Below are 19,360 nucleotides of genomic sequence, written 5' to 3'. Positions count from 1 at the left end.
GAAATTTGGGTGCTTCATTTGTCAGTGATCAACTCATACAGTGAATATTTCAGTGGTAGCGGCAGTATTAGCATTGACAGTAGTATTAGCAGTAACAGTAGTTTTAGCAGTCACAGTAGTAGTTGCAGTGACAGTAGTATTAGCAGTGAAAGTAGTATTAGCAGTGACAGTAGTATTAGCAGTAACAGTAGTATTAGCAGTGACAGTAGTATTACCAGTGGCAGTAGTAGTTGCAGTGACAGTAGTATTAGCAGTGACAGTAGTATTAGCAGTGACAATAGTATTATCAGTAACAGCTGTATTAGCAGTAACAGCAGTATTGACAGTACCAGTAGTATTAGCAGTAAGTAGTTGCAGTAACAGTAGTATTAGCAGTGTATGTAGTATTAGCAGTAACAGTAGTATTAGCAGTAACAGTAGTATTAACAGTAAGAGTAGTATTAGCAGTAAGTAGTTGCAGTAACAGTAGTATTAGCAGTGTCAGTAGTATTAGCAGTAAGTATTTGCAGTCACAGTAGTATTAGCAGTAACAGTAGTATTAACAGTAAGAGTAGTATTAGCAGTAAGTAGTTGCAGTAACAGTAGTATTAGCAGTGTCAGTAGTATTAGCAGTGACTAAAGTGTCAGCTGCTGATCCCGGATCTCCACCGAAACCTACGGAGCCAGAGCCGTGGGAGGAGCTAACCAAGGATGGAGATGCAGCCTGGGAATCGACAACCATGCATTGACAACCGTGCATCGACAAATGTGCATTGACAACCGTGCATTGGAGCAAAACCGGACCTCAGTGCCGCTCTTTTCTCCGAATAACTGCTGGGGCCGAATGGTCCTCTCCCGGGTCCGCCTGGGGATCCCGCGCTGCATTTAGGCTACTCCATACAATTATTAATAATGTTTCTTAGAATTGTATTTCACCTCATCTAAATTGTCTATCAGCAAGTGACACTTGATTTAATGGCACCAAATGATCAAAGGAATCCTTCTATTTAGACACTAAACTTGTTTGACTGGATGGTAATCGTTTTTTTTACTGGGGTAAAGGCTCAAAGTCCTGAGCACCCTTTTCAACCACTGACCACACGCATCTATTTCTGAGAAGTGAATTTTTGTAAAGTTTATATATATTTTTTATGCTTACTGTGTAGGTGTCATGTGCCTTGTCACAGGAATGTCATTGTTCAGAATGATGCTACGTTAATCGGTGCATTTGATTAGAAAAATACCTTTTTGTTGTTGACTTTGAAAGCAGACCTATGTGAAAAGCCGCCTATTGAACAGTTGTAGGTATTCACACAGCACCTAAGACCGGTCTGAGTTTATCGGACCATGGGGGAAAAAAGTTGTAACCAGTATGTTTCAAGGCAGGAACACCAATGCTATGCAACTGGGTGATGCACAGAATACTAGTATACATTTCAATAGCCTTCTTTGATCTATTCATATTCCCTATTGAGTTATTTAAGAAATGCATAAATTTTTTTTTTTTCAAATTTCGATTGAACTTTAAATGTCCAGTAGGTGGTATTTTTTAATGGAAAATAAAATGTCTATATAAACATGGTGTCTAAGTTAAATGAGTCCCTATGAGAGTTGGTTAGCACCACAGACAGCTCCCCACGCCCAGAATCTCACTTTGGGTAGTGACGATGCAGCCAGTCCTGTTCCAGACAATGTTTAGCCAATTGCCTTTGGCGAGGCGGGCCACCTTGGCTCTATTTGCGCATGTGTATACTGCCCAGGGGTAGTATAAGTCAGTGATATGGAGCGAAGAAGAAGATCAGATAGAAGCTATAACGGCTGCTAGAGAAGACAACAACATGCCTGCGGGAGTAGATAACTCCTCTTTTTTGCATGCACGTTCATGTGACTAGGAAAGTGAAACCCAGCCGTCAATCAGACTTGGGTGGGGGGTAGGGAGAGGAGGGAAGAACTGGGGGCACTGTTTCTCACATTGAAATATTTTCACAAAGTTGCCTACCTCAGCTTTAAGCTATTGATTTAAAAACAGACATTGATCTCCCTAAAATACTGTAAAAGAAAGGTCATGAAAGTTCAGACACCTACTCCACCGAATTCCTTATTATTTTTCTATTTAACAGTACAAAAGCAAGTAAACAAAATGTAAGTAATGTGTGCTCTAATGGGTACACTGACCCTGAGAGTATACATTCTAAAGATGTGGTGACATCTAGTGATCATCCATCCGAATTGCAGTGACTACTTACTGTATTCCCATCATGCACTGCACTCCAATGCGTTATCATTTCTTGCACACTCTTCAGATTAAATCCTGCAATAAACTCAATTCCCTCCTTCCTTCTCAAGACCATCTCTGGAGACCTGCCCATTACTCTCTCATCCCTGACTGTTGGCTGGGTCGACTGAGACTCAAAATATCCAGAGTCACTCCACTCTGAAATAAACCAACACTTGACCCCTCTGACATCCAAATCTACCGACTGGTGTCCCTTCTGTCTTCCTTTTCCAAACCACTGGAGCATGTTGTCTCTGACCAACTCTGATAACCAGTCAGGCTTCAAGATGGCTCACTCATCCGAGAATGCTCTACTCTGTGTCAAAGAGGCTGTTCACGCTTCCCAAGCGGACTCTCTATTCTCCACTCTGTCCTCAGACTCTCCCTCTAAGGGCTGGGCATCTTAGACTCTAACAACTCTCGGATTTCATCCATCCTACTGTTCCTACATGGTGAAACGGAGAAGATCTGAGTCTCCCCTACAGACTGTCTCTACTGATGTCTCCCAGGGCTTGATTACAGGCCCTTTCCCTTGTCTCTCTGTACACCAAATCGCCCGGCTCTGTCATAACCTCGCATGGTTTCTCTTATCATTGCTATGCAGATGTCTCTCAGCTACTTTCTTCCTCCCCCTTCTGATTCCCAGGTGATGAAACCCATTTCTGTATTTCGGCCCATCACCTAAAAACTCAAGAAGGCAGAGTTGCTTTTACTGTGGTGTTGTGCTCCGTGCTTGTGCTAAATAACCACTGTAACATATCCAGAAAGCTTGTCTTCAACCTTGCCAAGTACTCCAGTGTCTCCCCACCACTCCACTCACTCTACTAGCTTCCAGTTAAATATTTTTTAAACAAATTACAAAATAGTACAGCAGTAAAATAACAATAGATATGAGAGACAAATTAAATGTTGTACTGTGCACAATAAAAATAAAATGTAATGAATAAAGAACCTAAAGGCGTCTAAAAAATCAGGTGAAATATAGTTTATACAAATACTGAGACCATCAGCAAAAAATTATCATATATAATAAGTATTGTAATGTGACATTGCTAGGCTAATCACAAAACGCAGCTCATCTGTTTAACCATATCTGGGGCCAAAGTTCTGTTCCAATTAAGGTCAAATGAATCATCTTCCATATTGAAATACCTTATGCTTGAGGCAGATGTTCAACGTTGGAATGATTGATTACACAGTGCATTAGGCACATTTTCACCAGAATATTTGCATCCCTTAATTATTGACCTTAAAAATGAATCCCGGAGACGATCATTTACCATGCAGTTTAATAACCTGACCACTGTGGGGCGCTGTTCCTCTTCTTTCAACTTTTTGTGAAGGCTCAAATGAAATAGCCTTCCATGTTAAACCAGGCTTGATTAGTTATGGGACCGATAAAGATATAGTCTTCTGTGATATAGTATGCTTTTATAGAATATAGTATAATGGCCAGAATGACTTGTCATGTTGAAACAGGCTCGAACATGAATGGTTCCAATTGTAGTAATACAGTAGTATCTAGTAACACTAATTTATTATTAGTACAGTAGTATCTAGTAACACTAATTTATTATTAGTACAGTAGTATCTAGTAAGTTCCATTGATTTGGCATTTCAGTTCAGACTGTTAAAATAATTCAGTCACAAAAAACAGGCCCCATGAGAAACAAATACATTGTAACAGTGATATGAACCATCAGACAGAACAAGCAATTTGCTGTTATCCAAGTGCTTTCCCATGGATTTTACGTAATTGTTTCAGCAAACAATACAGTACAAGAATCTGTTTTATTGCAGTTTAAAATCAAGGAATGGACAGAACTTGAAGAGAATCTTGTAGAGAAAGCTATACTTCCCTTCAGTCCAAGCTTTCTATACTGCATACAAACAGTTTCGGTTAGCTGGAATCCCTGCCCAGAGTTTAATCCTCTGGAATACATGGTGTTTGAGAGCCTCTGGGAGCCTCATTTCTATTGGTGATACGGAGGAGTACGTCTCGGCACTGGTAGAATCAGGTCCAAACTGGCAGAAGGCCAGGTCTGAATGACTGATAATCATTTTCCTCAGAGTGGGACCCACAGGCCAGAGCCGAAGCCAACCTGTGTTGGAAGAAAGGTGAAGCATCTCTAATGAAATTAGTCCTGGCAGTCACCTCAGGGGAAACATCACCTGGATTCATTCATACACAGCCATAATAAAATCCTCTTCTACATCTCTCCAGATTGTGTCATGAACGGTGTACATCTGGGAAACCAGTTGTAATGTGTTGTCTCAGGTGATTCACACGTCACATTCCGCAACAAGGAATCTACATTTCTATGTAATAAGTGTCCAGTTAGAAATTGTGTTTTGCATCTGATGCCCGCTGCAGCCCGAGTGGAGGTTGGGAGACACTGAAGGGTCCAGTCGCGAGCCAGTGTCTTGTGCCAGCTGGAGCTCCAGCAACACTATTGACAATGGGACTAGGCATGTGACCTCATGTTTGCACAGTGCTAAGCTCTCAATCTGGTCAATCAGAACTGTTGTTCTCTTGGCTCTCCTGTTTCAACCCAGCTCAGTGCTGTGTATATGTTATAGCGGCACTACTCCTTTGATTCTGAAGTAACAGAAATGCTCTGTCTGCCATGTTTTAGTATGTTTGTGGGTATCATGACACAGGCGAAGTAACCCTCTGTTCGGAATGCAGAGAACGGCTCCATTGTACTTAGACAAGGGAGACTTTTAACAAGCTGTGGAGACCCATGACACAACAAAGCACTGTGGTACACTGTCCCCTTGGCCTCAGACTTTAGAAGACTCTTAGTGAAGCACCAATAGACTACAGACCCAGTGCCAGAATAAAAGCCCAGCCTTCTCTGGGTACAACAATTGTACTTTTCTGGTAACACAAACTAATATTTACACTCTAACTGGGTGCATATATGAATTAATACAATTCTTATGAATGTTTAACAAACTAAATGACTTTCCTGAGCTCATCATCAAATCAAGGCCTTTGTTCTCAAGAAAGCACAACTCAATGCCACGTGATCAGAGAATTAATTGTGTTCATAGCAACAGCTTAGTCATTGCTACAGTCAAAAAAGAAAAATCTGAGCATATTGCAATGCACAATGTTATAAGTGCCTCTTCAAAACAAAATAATTTCTTGAATTTGCATTTAGTTGAAAAAAGTCAGCCTCTGGTCTAATTTGTCTATAATTAGCTGGCTGTGTAGGAAAGGAGGAATTCAATTGTCTTGTAAATGCTGGCCGAAGAAACCCCCTGTGTTCGTTTGGTGTTTTTCACAAAGGATTCTGGCATCTGTTTTGAGTAGCCTCAAGTGCTGAGGCTATTCTTAACAGAAACTAATTTGTTGTTTCAGAACTGTGACTTTCTGCCTTGAGACAAAATGATAAGAAATACTTGCCAAGTGGCCTCTTAGTGCATTGAAATTAGTTTCATAATAAGGGATCAAACTATATTTTTAAAAACGTTTATTTTAAGTGGTATAAATACAAAATGTAAAGCACAAACATTTGTAACAATTCATGTTTTTTTTTACTATTGATAAAAAAGTGTCAACATTTAAAATAAAAAACAGAAGTATGGCTTTTGCAAGCGGGTTGGATCATGTGCAGTTGAACACAAACAATTGTTAAGAGGCTAAGATGAAATGAGGTGTTCTGTAGAGATGAATATATATACACATTGTTCTCAGACTACATTATGTCACATCTACTGCAGCAAAGCACTTTGGCAGCTTCTAAGACAACTAATCTGTCGTGGTTCTGTCCCTGATTAACCTCAGGTGGAAGTCATAGTTGAACCTCGTCATAACACACATTTGCCACACCACTTAAAGATGATGCCAGTCCGGCGCAGAGGACAGAATACCCACTGCCCCACTACAGGACTGGAAAGATGCTGGAAAAAAACACATTTCACAAGACAACACCTACAAGGCTAATGCTTTATGAAACATCTGTCAATACCAATCTTGTGGTACATTGTCATTCCCTCTCCCTCAGGTTGCATGACAAAAATGAGTCCCTGAATTCGGAGTGATACAATATGCATCTGAGTGGGCGAGCACTGTGTGATCATGGGCAACAACTGTAATGTGTAGGGTCCAACACAAAATGTAATTACACAAATATACATTTTCCACAGTGCAAAATATTTTTTATCTAACCTAGATTGTATGATATCAGATACTGTTACAAATGTTATCTCATTTGCTGAGAATGAACTGTAATGACGTTAAAATCAGCTAATTGTAGACTACTGAGAGGCTGGAATCTAGGTGAGATAAAAAATGTTTAAAAAATGTTCAAATAAAGTGGTTAAAACAAATGTGAATAAAGGTAGGGCTCACAGTTAAAGCCACCACATTTATGTATTAATGGTTTCTCAGTGCCATGATATAAGATCTTTTTCAATTGAGGTTTTACAAAACTGAAAGAATGAATTTGAAAGCTAAACATTCATTGGAAATAGTGGCACATCTGTGTGCATTAATAAGTGTACAACAAAAGTGTTTCGTGGAAGACTACAGCCAATCTCTACTAAACAATTACAGAAAAAATACTTGTGAAGGCATACAACATTTTTAATTTCTCATTAATATACTGCAATACAAGTATAATTTAAATAAGCTATTTATATAGTATTCCTACATTTTGAGGTCATTCCAAAACTGTCTTCCACAATGCTGAGTTTGGCTAACCACTACAGAAACTTTATTCCCTTGATTCTGTTCTTTTGTACATCAAACAGCAATTCTCCCATCAGGTCAACCTTTAATTTGACTGATAATTTAGAGACTAATATTGAAATAAATGAAGGATTCAAGTAGATAAGGCCAGTCAACACCTGATCCAATGAGGTCTAAAGCTCGAGGCAGCCTCTAGCACCAAGTTATTTTGTCAGCACCATTTTCAAAGAAATTTACAGTTTTTTCCACGGACATTCACGGACTTCAAATTACATGACTTTGCTGCTTTATAATGCATCATTAACAATGTAACTGGGTTTATAGTGCATAGCGCTTGACAATGCCAAAGGTCATCAGTCCGACTCCGATTAGGGAACAGTGAAAAAGTCACTAAAAAGTCACTATTGTAAATCATTCTGACTGAGCGTCTGCTATATGAAGAAAGTTGCGTTATCATAACATTCGCTACATTAGCTGCTACTGTAGAGGAATGAAGAGGCGGTACTGTGTCAAAGATTAGGAGAGAAAAATGTGTCTGGCTACAGCAGACCAGCTGCAAAATTCAGCAATTTGGACATCTACATTGCATACAATCGAAGGACTGTATAAGTGTGATGTCAAACTCTGAGATCTGAAATAAATGTTTTTGAGAGAACAAATGTTAAGCTTTATTTTATTTCACATTAAGGGGTTAAGTATTTCAAATTCCTTTTTTTTTTGTGTATGGTGTCAGGTACGATCTTCCACGGTAATGTCATGTATAAATGTCTGATGGTGACCTTTCAACTAGGAAGTGAGACAAAATTGGCACACGTTGACTGCAAAATATTACAGTATGCACTTCAAGATTGAACTTTTTTTGTTACATTAACATTGAACATTTGAACTAATGTTCACTGTAATCGTCTGAAGTAGAGTTGCACCAGAAGTTGCAGAGAAACCGATGACCGCGGTTGGTGCTCGACCAATCTATACACTCCTCTAAGTGGCACTTGTTGATTTCTGCTACTGGGATTTGAACTCCTGGTCACAATAGCACAGCTAAGGAGCAAAGTGGTGACTTTACTGCTATGCCATTAGAGACCTTGAGCTAGGATTTAACGCAATTAATCAAATGCTGTGCCAGATATTGCAAGTATCAGCTGTTTAGAAATATTTGTTCATGTATGCATAAAGACAACCCTAAACAAAAACCCTCAGAGTATCTGGTAATGTGAAATGAGTCAAATGAGCTCACTAGACAGATATATGTATAGTGCAATGAAACAAATATTTAACATAAAGGTAGTTTGTTCCTACTAGACGAATCTTAGCTAAGTTGAGTGGGTTTAAGTCTATACTCAATAGAAAGCATTGTAAGAGTTACGGGGTGGTCTGGTAATTATAACAAATGTGTAACAACTGCCCACTAAATGAGTATGTTGGTCCAGTCCACTTGTTCTGGGCGGAACCAATCACCTGACTATGACCCTGTGTTCCCAATCAGAACAGAATAACCCATGGATTCAACTGACAAAGTGCAAAGATCTTAACGGTTCAAACCGAAAATCCTGCTTCTTCTTATTACAGTTTGGAGGAATCTTCTGTCGTGTCATGTGGTCCCGTACTACTACGTGATAAATTCATCGTTCAGCGGAGCGTGATATAACCTGGGTGTGCACTTCAGGGAGTATCCCATTGGCTCCAAACAAAAACAACAGGTCATGTTTTCCTACCATCAGCATGTGACATAATTCCAATCGCACTGAGGAAGCCCTAAACCAGCAGTCGGGAGACCAAAGTAATTGGGGTTAAAAATGTATAATTAGCGCCTTTGTTTTAGCGTGTCTGTATCCAGCTCAAGATGCATGTTTGTGTACATGTAGGTGTGTGTGAGAGAGAGTTCGTGTGAGTGTCAGAGTGTTTTGCGACTGGGTCTGGGCGAATGGCTCCACCCTATCGGGATCGCTGGACCTCAGCGTCGAGTACTGCTCTCATCGCCACGGGAACGCTGGCCACAGGTCTTGCAGCACTGAGCCTGGACCGTGGGCAGATGGCATCGGCCAAGCCAGCGGAGGGTCTGACAGAAACGGAACGTGAGACGGTCACGAAGACAGGTGAGACCTGTGAGAGCGAAAGAAAAAGGGATCTTTTACACACTGAAAAGGGTGAAGACTCCTAAAATAATACTGTAACCACTCACCAACAGATTGTATATTAAGACCGCTGTATAGGAAAGACAAATGCTACCCGAAATAGTTTGAACAAAAAATACCTTGCATTATACTAAATACATTTTAAAGGTTATATGCTGTTTAAATAACAAAGGCCATTGAACCCTTTAGATCATTGGCCACAGTTTGGATGTCTCAGGCATTCTTGCTCATGCTCGATCAGCCAGCTTTCACAGAGTTGCGCTAATGAGTGTGGTTTATCTCCTTGAACGTTCGACAGGCTCCTTTCGGTCAGAGCACCTCATCCACATACAGAAGTTATGGTGACAATCTTAAACTAATAGATCATCATCACAGCCTTGCAACAACACAAAAGCACAGACACTAGCAACAATTACATAAAACAATATGTTTATAGTTTATTCCAAGACTATTATACTTTTCATGTCATGGGCTGTTCTTCTCCTAAAACAATGGTCAAGATAATAAAACTTTTATTCTGTGCAAATTTATACTAGACACCCAAAACGGATACTGAACATCACAAAAACACAACACTTCCAACCTTGATTACTTTGTAAGATAAGGAAAATGTCTCTGTAACCAATTGTTTTAGCATAATTTCTTGTAGTTTTAGTTTTCTATGTCCAAAAACGTAAAAAATGTAATTGATTGTGGGACTCCACTTTATGTCATTATGTGAACGCAAACTGGGTTTTCACATACAGTGAAAACTGAGCACAAACGACCAAGACAGACTGGCAAGAGCCTCAAATACCTCTAGCCAAGTAGCATATTATATTGATTATATTATCAAAGATGGAATAACACAATGAAACAAGACTTAATCATAACTGGTTTTCCTAAGTATGTGCTGAAGGCAAATATTGCTACCAATGCAGTATCGGTTAATGTATTTATTAATGATGAAATTACACAATTAAACGAGACTTAATTATAACTGGATTTATTCACTATATGCTTTGCTCAATGCATAGTATCTAAATTACTTTGAACGTGTCACCTAATAAAAAATCACCACAGCTAAATCAACCATTCTGCATTTCACAAGGTCTTTTGTCATGTTTCATCATTAATGTCACAGACTTATGAGGAGCTAACCAGTCATCCAATAGTCATTTAAATATGACAAAATGTGTATTTGATTCTGAAGAATCTAAATCAAGATCGGTGTGCATTACATATCGTAAATAAGACCAAGCCTATTCTAAAATATACAGTAGATGGAAAGATGGAATGTACATATGGGCATGGTCTGAGAGAGAAGAAAAGGGAAATTAAAGGTCTGCTTAGGCCTCAGAGCTCAAGAACCAGATCTCAGTGGTAGCAGTGAGGCTGCTGCAAATCTGGTTTTGACCTGAAGCCTACAAAAAAGTTATGTATACAATAAAGGGATGGAAATACTCTAAAGGTTGTTGAATATGCAAGTAAGCTAAATTAATCAATACATTGATTGCAGGAATTGGCCAGTTTTTTCAAACAAAGGCAAACATTCAACTAATCAACTTTCTACAAAAACATATGCTTTTTGACATAAAACACATTCAATTTTTTTTTAGCAATGATTGATCCATTTTAATAGAACAAACACTGAATCATTTACCCATTTACAACCTCTGACTGAGTTTTGACCAATAGCAAATGGTAAAAGGTAACTACCAATTAGATGTCTGACCCTGGCAGGGCTTCCCAGAGGAATGAATGGGGGTTGGTGAGAGCAGAACAACATTCCTCGAAAATCCTGACATGCTGTTGATGACAGTCAGTTATAGAGCTGGGCCTCCTCTACAACCCAATTAAAATACGTAACTTCAGCTAAATCCTAACTACATGTCAAAGGGAAATAAAAAAAAACAAGTTGTTGACATGTTAAGTTAACCCGCTATGTCAATAAATAAGTAAAATGTGTGGGTTAAGTGATTGACTGATTTTCATGTTGTGGGTGCAAAGTGCTAAAACATGTGACTGCAGATAACCTTCTATAATGGTTCAAAACCTTTTCACTGCCTGCAGACCTATTGAAGGAATAATCGATTTTGAGCCACAGTTGTAGAGGGAAATTGAGGGCAGAGCTTCCACTGAGTATTTACCCTCCCGCAGATCCATTAAAATGCGCCTATCAGAGGATAGGAAATTGAAAAGGAATATATTTTCAATTAATAAAACATAGCCAGAGGATTATTGAAAACAGACCGAAATAAAACAATAATGTGCAATGCTGTGTTTTGACACTATTTTGAAGTGTCTCTTTTCCAGTCCACTGAAAGACTTATCTTTCATCTCATCTTAGCTTTTCTTTCAGCTGAAAAAGCAAAGCCAAATGTTAGTCGTTTGTATCATAACGGAGAGATCTTACATAACATAAAGGCAGTAACAATTGTTTGGATGACCTGCATGATGAGCCACTGTTGCATTGAAAGAAATGCAAATATATTTGTTTCTTTATGTTTACATACATATTAATGTATTTACTAATCACATTTGCACTACAGCAGTTTAACAAGACAAATGTGGCAAATATGTTCATTCTATTGATTTGTGCCTTGCTTCTTGCTAAACAAACAGTGGCAATATACTGCTTATTTTGGCTAAGTTAAGAAGCTACATTTTGAGATCTGGGGATAGTACTCCACCAAAAAATGTATAGCCTACACATTATTATGGCTAGTTACTAATGTTATAACGGCAAATTATTTGAGCCATGTGTATTGAAAACCATACCTGTGGAACTAACTATTGAGATCTGTGACCAGGATTACACTGTTTCATGTATCTACACACGCAAAGGACGTTTCTTTGCTGTTATTTGAGCTACTGGGTGAACATTTAGCACAAAAAATTGTGGTGTCATTCATAGAATAACCAAATCTAATGGGGAGTTGAAAAAGCATGGGTTCTTAGGTATTTCTACTGGTAAATGTGTGTAAATACTTGTGTTTTTGCTAGCTGTTGCTGGATTTAAAGCTTTTGGTGTCGTTTTTAAATTTGGCTACTTAAAACGGCAATTTATTTAAGTCCTGCTTATTTAAAACATGACGACTGAAATTATTTATTAAGATCTGTCACTAGCAGTTTATTGTATAATTCCTACTATTTTTTAACATAGTTACTTTGCTGCAAGAAATGGTGGCGTCTTTCATCCAAATATTTACAGGAATGCTGAGGAAGCAAGAACTCTTATTAATACCAGTAAACCACAAAGATTTAGAATTAGCTTGTCAAAATGAAATTCTCAATGGAAACAGACATTTCTAATAGTAAATTCAAATTTGCTTGTTCAACATTGTGTACATTAAGTAGTTGTGCTATAGTGAAATGCCCCTTTAAGTATCAGGATTTATTTGGACGTTTCAAATTCCTGTTTATTTCTTTTTTGTAAAATGCTACCAGCTGTATTTTTTGTATTTAAGTCATTAAGTCAGATACTGACAGACTGAATAAGTACCACAACACAACCTCTTGACATTACGGGGACGTCCTAATGACAACGGATTAGAATCAGACATCTTCTTGATGCTCATTCTCAACCGCTAATTGATCATTGCAATGAATCTGGACTGGATTTCATGTCCCTACTGAAAACAAGGCCGGGCAAGTCTGGGAAAGCGCATGGAATAAATCTATGGAACTCTTTTCAGGGGCATTCTGGTCATAACAAAGTGATATATCCAGGGTCTCAACTTTAGAGAAGTCTTTAGTTCTACTATCAACAAAGTGACCTCTTTGCTATATGTCAGCTATTTTCCAGAGTGCTCAACATAGTCTTCAGAAATCCCCCTCTCAGCATCTTGACTAGAAATAAGTGATGGCCTTTTTTTTCATCGTAGTTTTAGGGAGTGCAAGGGAGGACTTGGCTCTGGGAGCAGGGATGCCTGAACAAAAGGAGTGAAGGCAGAGACTAGATGCACTACAGAAATGAAAACCCACGTCTTCCTGAGAGGGAGATGAATATGAGAGCTGCTTTAGTGATAGACTCACAGGAAGTAATGTGAGGCTTGCAGGCTGATGGGTTTACCTGACTACAGCCACAGGGTTGATCAGTCCACGTATGTCAGACCAATGCTGTAGTTGTATCTGTAGTCCTAGCTACCAGTAGGTCAGCATTCTATTGTAGTTCTAGCTGTAGCTGTAGCTACTGGTAAGTAAAATTTGTTTTGTAGTTCTGACTACCACTGACCACTGACGCTGGTTAAGCTGATAGAGGTTTTTAGGCTGTCGTCGACTGATACTGTATGGCGTGCTTCAAGACATCTTTTCTGAGGCTATATTTGATAGCTTGGTGAAAACCTATTGGGCAGCACAAAGCAAGGGAAAATGTAGATAGGTAAGTAAAATGTCTCCCATTGCAATGTGCATTTCATGACCTGCCATAATGGTACATAATGAGGCATTACTTTTAACAATTTAAATGTTGTTCGAAATTGTTTAGGTCATTTTCACCTTTTGGAAGCCAAATTCCTAAGTCTCACTTTAGGCGAATAGAGACAAGAAAGACAGTACATCAAAATTCCCCTCTGTATTCTCCTTGCGCAGGCATGAAAGCATGTTATGTGATGGAAAAATTCATTCAGCTGCCGGAACAAACAGGTCTACCTGTCACTATAACTCAATGCATCCATGGCACAGGTCTGACAACAGGCCTACTTCACATTGTCATAGCATCCTACTTCATCCATTATACATCCTAAATGCCCCCAGCCCACGGATGTGAGCATAGCACTTGCGTTTGAAATGTGTTTGTTAGGCTACGGATGAGAAAGTTTCACTTTTCACTTTTTCACCTTTTATTGGGTTTTTTTGTGGCTAAACTGTGAGGGGCACCAGTCAAACTCTTAAAAACACAAAAGGGTGTTGAGTCGGACATTTTTAGTTTGAGAGGACCTTATTAACCTCCTGAAAAAATTATATGGGATATGGGATCTAATCAGCATTGTCTCTGGCAGTTTGTGTTCACATTGCAATACTCAAAGGTGATCCTTCAAAAAACGAGGTTATGCACACTTATTAAGAAACAACTTGTCAGAGGGATTTGTGCAAATTTAGACAATCTAGCATTTCTAACATTTCTTTATGCCTTTTGTAAAAAAAAATCTTAATGTAAATAGGTCCTTAGGGATAAGTAATGATAATGCTTTTCTTGGCATTTGACGGAACATATCTGGGAGTAAATAGTTCTGCTGAAATCACAGCAAACCTAAGTTGACTCCATGCCAAATCAAAAAGTTCAAGGTAATATATTTGATTTCCCATAACATCTCTTCATTTTCATTAAATGTCAAAACCTGTAAATCTCTCAGTAGACCTATTTCCTGGAGGTGCCATGTTTCCTGCACAGCTGGTAAGCAGGTTTAAAGTACAACAGTCATGATCTCAAATCCTTGTGACATTGCTTGATATTCTACTAGTAGCCCCACCTATTACACCTTCACAAAAACCCGAAGACATGGCTAAAGGCCAATCAGATTTGTGAACATAATTCCTTGCTGTGTATTACCACTGTTGTCAGTAGCTTGAGAGGTGTGTAAACACTGTTGTTTTTATGTACTTTGCTGCTTTTTGTGCAATTGCTCTGTCTGCATGCTGCGTGTTGCTCTGTCTGCATGTTGCGTGTTGCTCTGTCTGCATGCTGCGTGTTGCACTGTCTGCATGCTGCGTGTTGCACTGTCTGCATGCTGCGTGTTGCACTGTCTGCATGCTGCGCGTTGCACTGTCTGCATGCTGCGTGTTGCACTGTCTGCATGCTGCGTGTTGCACTGTCTACATGCTAAGTGTTGCTTGTCCTGTGTTGGTCTGCATGTGCTCATTGTCTGTATTGTTATTGTAATTTTTTTTAATAACCAGCCCAGGGACTGCAGGCTGGTTATTAAAAACAATTAGCTGGCACTTAAAAAACAGCACTTTTACTGAAGCGTTGATTAATGTGCACTGTCCCTGTAATAATAAAAACACAAATACATACAAGCTGGCATGTTGAACAACGGTTAGACATCCAAATCAGCTGCTGGTTGAACGGAATAGTATACAATCAAGAGCTGATTAACAAAATGATGAACTAATGAACAAGTACATTGTGCACATTTTCACAGACAGCAATGGCTCCACTGTACTTAATCATGGAACAGACATGCGCGTGCAATAATTACTCAACAATCAACTTCAGTGTTTTTCACTCTTACTGTACAGTAGCTCGAAGCTGAAAAACAAGCGACTGCATGAAACTACCGAGTCAAGTCCTCCTGTCATAACTACCAGCTTCTTCACAGAGAAACCAATTCATCCCCCAGGCCTCAGAAGCGCCTCTGACAGTGCAACATAATTTTCCCATGTTGCCCCCGATCACAGAGCGCCATGACATCACACTGGTCAGAGGTCACAGCTGCAATATGATCCTTTACCGTTTCCTGCACCCCCCCCCCCCACTCTCATAGTTTGCCCCACTCCACCACTAAACCCATTCCTCCACATGGAACCATATGACAGTAACCGGAGCAACGGGGGATAGAGGAACATCCTGTAGGCCCGCTTCACTGCTTCTGGCTTTCCACTCTCAAGCTGTACTGGAAGCAGCAGTATCCACAGGCTATTTAAGAACGGGGGGAAATTGGAAGCAACTGGAGCCTCTTGTTCTCAGACCTCATACTGTTGTCCCACGCCACTGTACGGTTTAAGAAGTGGTTGCACATCTTTGCATCCTCTTCACAGTGAATTAATCTAGGCCAGGGTTCATTACGGGACTACTGTCTCGTGATTCATGCCCGGAAGGGATGTTCTGGATCTGAGAGGCGCACGCCTCATTGGCTTAAATCAACATAAAAAAGGATATAAAAGAAACGATTCAACCACTCAATTTTGTTATTTACTGGACACTTTTATCCAGATCAGCTACCAGGAGTAATTAGGGTTAAATGTATGCGTCAAAGTGCTCATCAGCATATTTCTCACATTGTCAGCCCAGGCATTCAAAAAAACAACCTTTAGTGAACTGGCCCAACCCTCAAACCACTGACCCACCGTATGGCCAACAAAGTGGAACGGATAAACAACTACCGCTACCAGCAATGTATGACCAGCTTCCAAATAACCCAATAATAGTCAGACAGAGCATTGTCATTTATCCATTTGTACCTGAAACGTCCAACTTCATGAGGAGCCTGTGACTGTTAGCTCGGTTAAATGAGCTCCAGTGGCGAGGAGACTGAGTAAGAACGACAGCCAGCCTGTCAGTGAGGATCAGAGGGCGTCTCCACAGAGTCGGATCCAAACTGAATCTGGGAATTGCGGAAGATGCCCTCTGCTGTCAACCACACACAGGGATGGGGTGGGGGGTACTGAGACAGGGATGGGGGGTACTGAGACAGGGATGGGGTGGGGGGGGGTGCTGAGACAGGGATGGGGTGGGGGAGGGTGCTGAGACAGGGATGGGGTGGGGGGGGTGCTGAGACATGGATGGGGGGGGTGCTGAGACAGGGATGGGGTGGGGGGTACTGAGACAGGGATGGGGTTGGGGGGGGGTGCTGAGACAGGGATGTGGTGGGGGGGGGGTGCTGAGACAGGGATGGGGTGGGGGGGGTGCTGAGACAGGGATGGGGGGGGGTGCTGAGACAGGGATGGGGTTGGGGGGGTGCTGAGACAGGGATGGGGTGGGGGGTACTGAGACAGGGGTGGGGGGGGGTGCTGAGACAGGGATGGGGGGTACTGAGACAGGGATGGGGTGGGGGGTACTGAGACAGGGGTGGGGGGTACTGAGAAAGGCTGTGGATGAGGCAGGATGCTTTAGACCCACTCTTTTCAATATCTACTGTATGTCAATGAATTGGCAACAGCACTGCAAAATAAATGCATACATATCAATATATAGAAATATACTGTTGATGTAGATTTCATTTGACACAACGAAAAACGTCCACAGAAGACGAACTGTACACGTGCCATTCCTTGTTCAGTCTTGTTCCAGGTAAGACGGACAGATGTTTCACCTTATCTAGCAATGTCTCCTCGACCGTTCAGATGCTGTAACCATTAGGCTTTCTGCTGCTCTAGTGGAAGAATACAAGACTGCTGTGATGGACTAAATATGTAAAGACTAAGTGACCACAGCCTTGGTAGTAGTAGACCTGACTCATTAGATTGGACAGGTTAAGTGCACACCAGTTGAGTTGGAATATGAGCTGCACTTCCTTATCTGCTAAATGTTTAACCACATTAGAGTCACATTTTCCACAGATCACCCAGACCCACAGAGGATTTGAAAACATCTGTTAACTTAAATACATGTGCAATCAATAGTAGGAATATGAGTAACGCCTTGGCCAGACCAGATCTGCAAAGTGTGTTGTGAATGCGTCAATTGTGTTGCTGCAAGCCCGTTACATATCGCTACGCATAATCTTTTGATCTACGACGCATCTATAAATAGAGGCTGATATGCGCGGTCGCCGGTTATCCTGCCCTTTTCGATTTTGTCAGACGATATATATAGAAACATTAATGCTACAAATAATGCATGGAGATTTCATCCTATAATCAGCTGCCAGCTCAGTAACTTTAACTTTTTGGGTATACAAAAGTTCTGAACGTTTTGTTATGCAAGCAGCTGCACGTTTGTCAGCTCGTATGCCTGCCACTTGAGGAAAACTTTCTAGCTACACACAAACTCTGTTCTAGCTACAAGATGTATAGGTAGTTTGAGTGTGTGTAGAGCAGTGTATTTGGCTGCTTTTTGTTTATTTTAGTCATTACAACTATAATTATCTAGGCCAGTGGTTGCCAACTACGGTCCTCAAGTACCCCCAACAGTACACATTTTCATTGTAGCCCCAGCCAAGCACAGCTGATTCAACTTGTCAACTAATTATCAGGCTCTCATTTAGTTGAATTGGGTGTGCTTGTCCAGGGCTACAACAAAAATGTGTACTGTTGGGGGTACTCGAGGACCGGAGTTGGGAACCACTGATCTAGGCCATGCTTTTTGTCACAGTTTTCTACACTGCATTTCAGACATTAATAGGCCAAAGACCAAGTTCATAATCATTCAACGATTTATACGTTACATTTTTACTCAATTTTACATTATATTTTCAGCATCACTTGCGGTACATTAACTGTATTTTACAGGTTTTGTGGTTTCTTGCAAGAAGAACAACAAATTATTGTAGATTCAACAACTTTGCCCTACTTCACTCAATTCTTAGTATATTAAATACTTTTGTTGTCCTTTAACTCCGTGCCTGGCATCCTGCTTACCCAAAAATGTTAACTGAATAACTCAACCCGCAAATGACCAGGAGAGGCACCTTGACGAGCTGGCCCCAGTATTATGCTGGACCATAGCGTCCTGCCAGGGGAGCTCTACTACATTGGAGGGTGAATGAATAATGCTAGCTCTACTACACTGGAGGGTCAATGAATAATGCTAGCTCTACTACACTGGAGGGTGAATTAATAATGCTAGCTCTACTACACTGGAGGGTCAATGAATAATGCTAGCTCTACTACACTGGAGGGTGAATTAATAATGCTAGCTCTACTACACTGGAGGGTGAATGAATAATGCTAGCTCTACTACACTGGAGGGTCAATGAATAATGCTAGCTCTACTACATTGGAGGGTCAATGAGTAATGCTAGCTCTACAACACTGGAGGGTGAATTAATAATGCTAGCTCTACTACACTGGAGGGTGAATGAATAATGCTAGCTCTACTACACTGGAGGGTCAATGAATAATGCTAGCTCTACTACACTGGAGGGTGAATGAATAATGCTAGCTCTACTACATTGAAGGGTCAATGAATAATGCTAGCTCTACGACACTGGAGGGTCAATCAATAATGCTAGCTCTACTACACTGGAGGGTGAATGAATAATGCTAGCTCTACTACACTGGAGGGTCAATGAATAATGCTAGCTCTACTACACTGGAGGGTCAATGAATAATGCTAGCTCTACTACACTGGAGGGTGAATGAATAATGCTAGCTCTACTACACTGGAGGGTCAATGAATAATGCTAGCTCAACTACACTGGAGGGTCAATGAATAATGCTAGCTCTACTACACTGGAGGGTCAATGAATAATGCTAGCCCAACTACACTGGAGGGCCAATGAATAATGCTAGCTGTACTTCACTGGAGGGTGAATGAATAATGCTAGCTCTACTACACTGGAGGGTCATAGAATAATGCTAGCTCTACTACACTGGAGGGTCATAGAATAATGCTAGCTCTACTACACT

General features: G+C 40.5%; 1 protein-coding gene across 1 annotated transcript in view; it reads right to left on the bottom strand.

Moving 5' to 3' along the window:
- Positions 1-7,662: 7,662 nt before the first annotated feature.
- Positions 7,663-19,360, bottom strand: part of LOC105014014 (A disintegrin and metalloproteinase with thrombospondin motifs 7) — a 118,815-nt gene continuing 107,117 nt past the window's right edge. Inside the window, exon 24 of the mRNA XM_010875959.3 lies at positions 7,663-9,056. Coding sequence (XP_010874261.2) covers positions 8,908-9,056 — 149 coding nt within the window. The 3' untranslated portion in view covers positions 7,663-8,907. The remainder of the gene's footprint in view (positions 9,057-19,360) is intronic.

The sequence above is a fragment of the Esox lucius genome, chromosome 2 (assembly GCF_011004845.1).
Source record: "Esox lucius isolate fEsoLuc1 chromosome 2, fEsoLuc1.pri, whole genome shotgun sequence".
Taxonomy (NCBI): domain Eukaryota; kingdom Metazoa; phylum Chordata; class Actinopteri; order Esociformes; family Esocidae; genus Esox; species Esox lucius.
The sequence above is the reverse complement of the archived record's forward strand: the minus strand, read 5'-3'. Positions and strand labels throughout refer to the sequence as shown.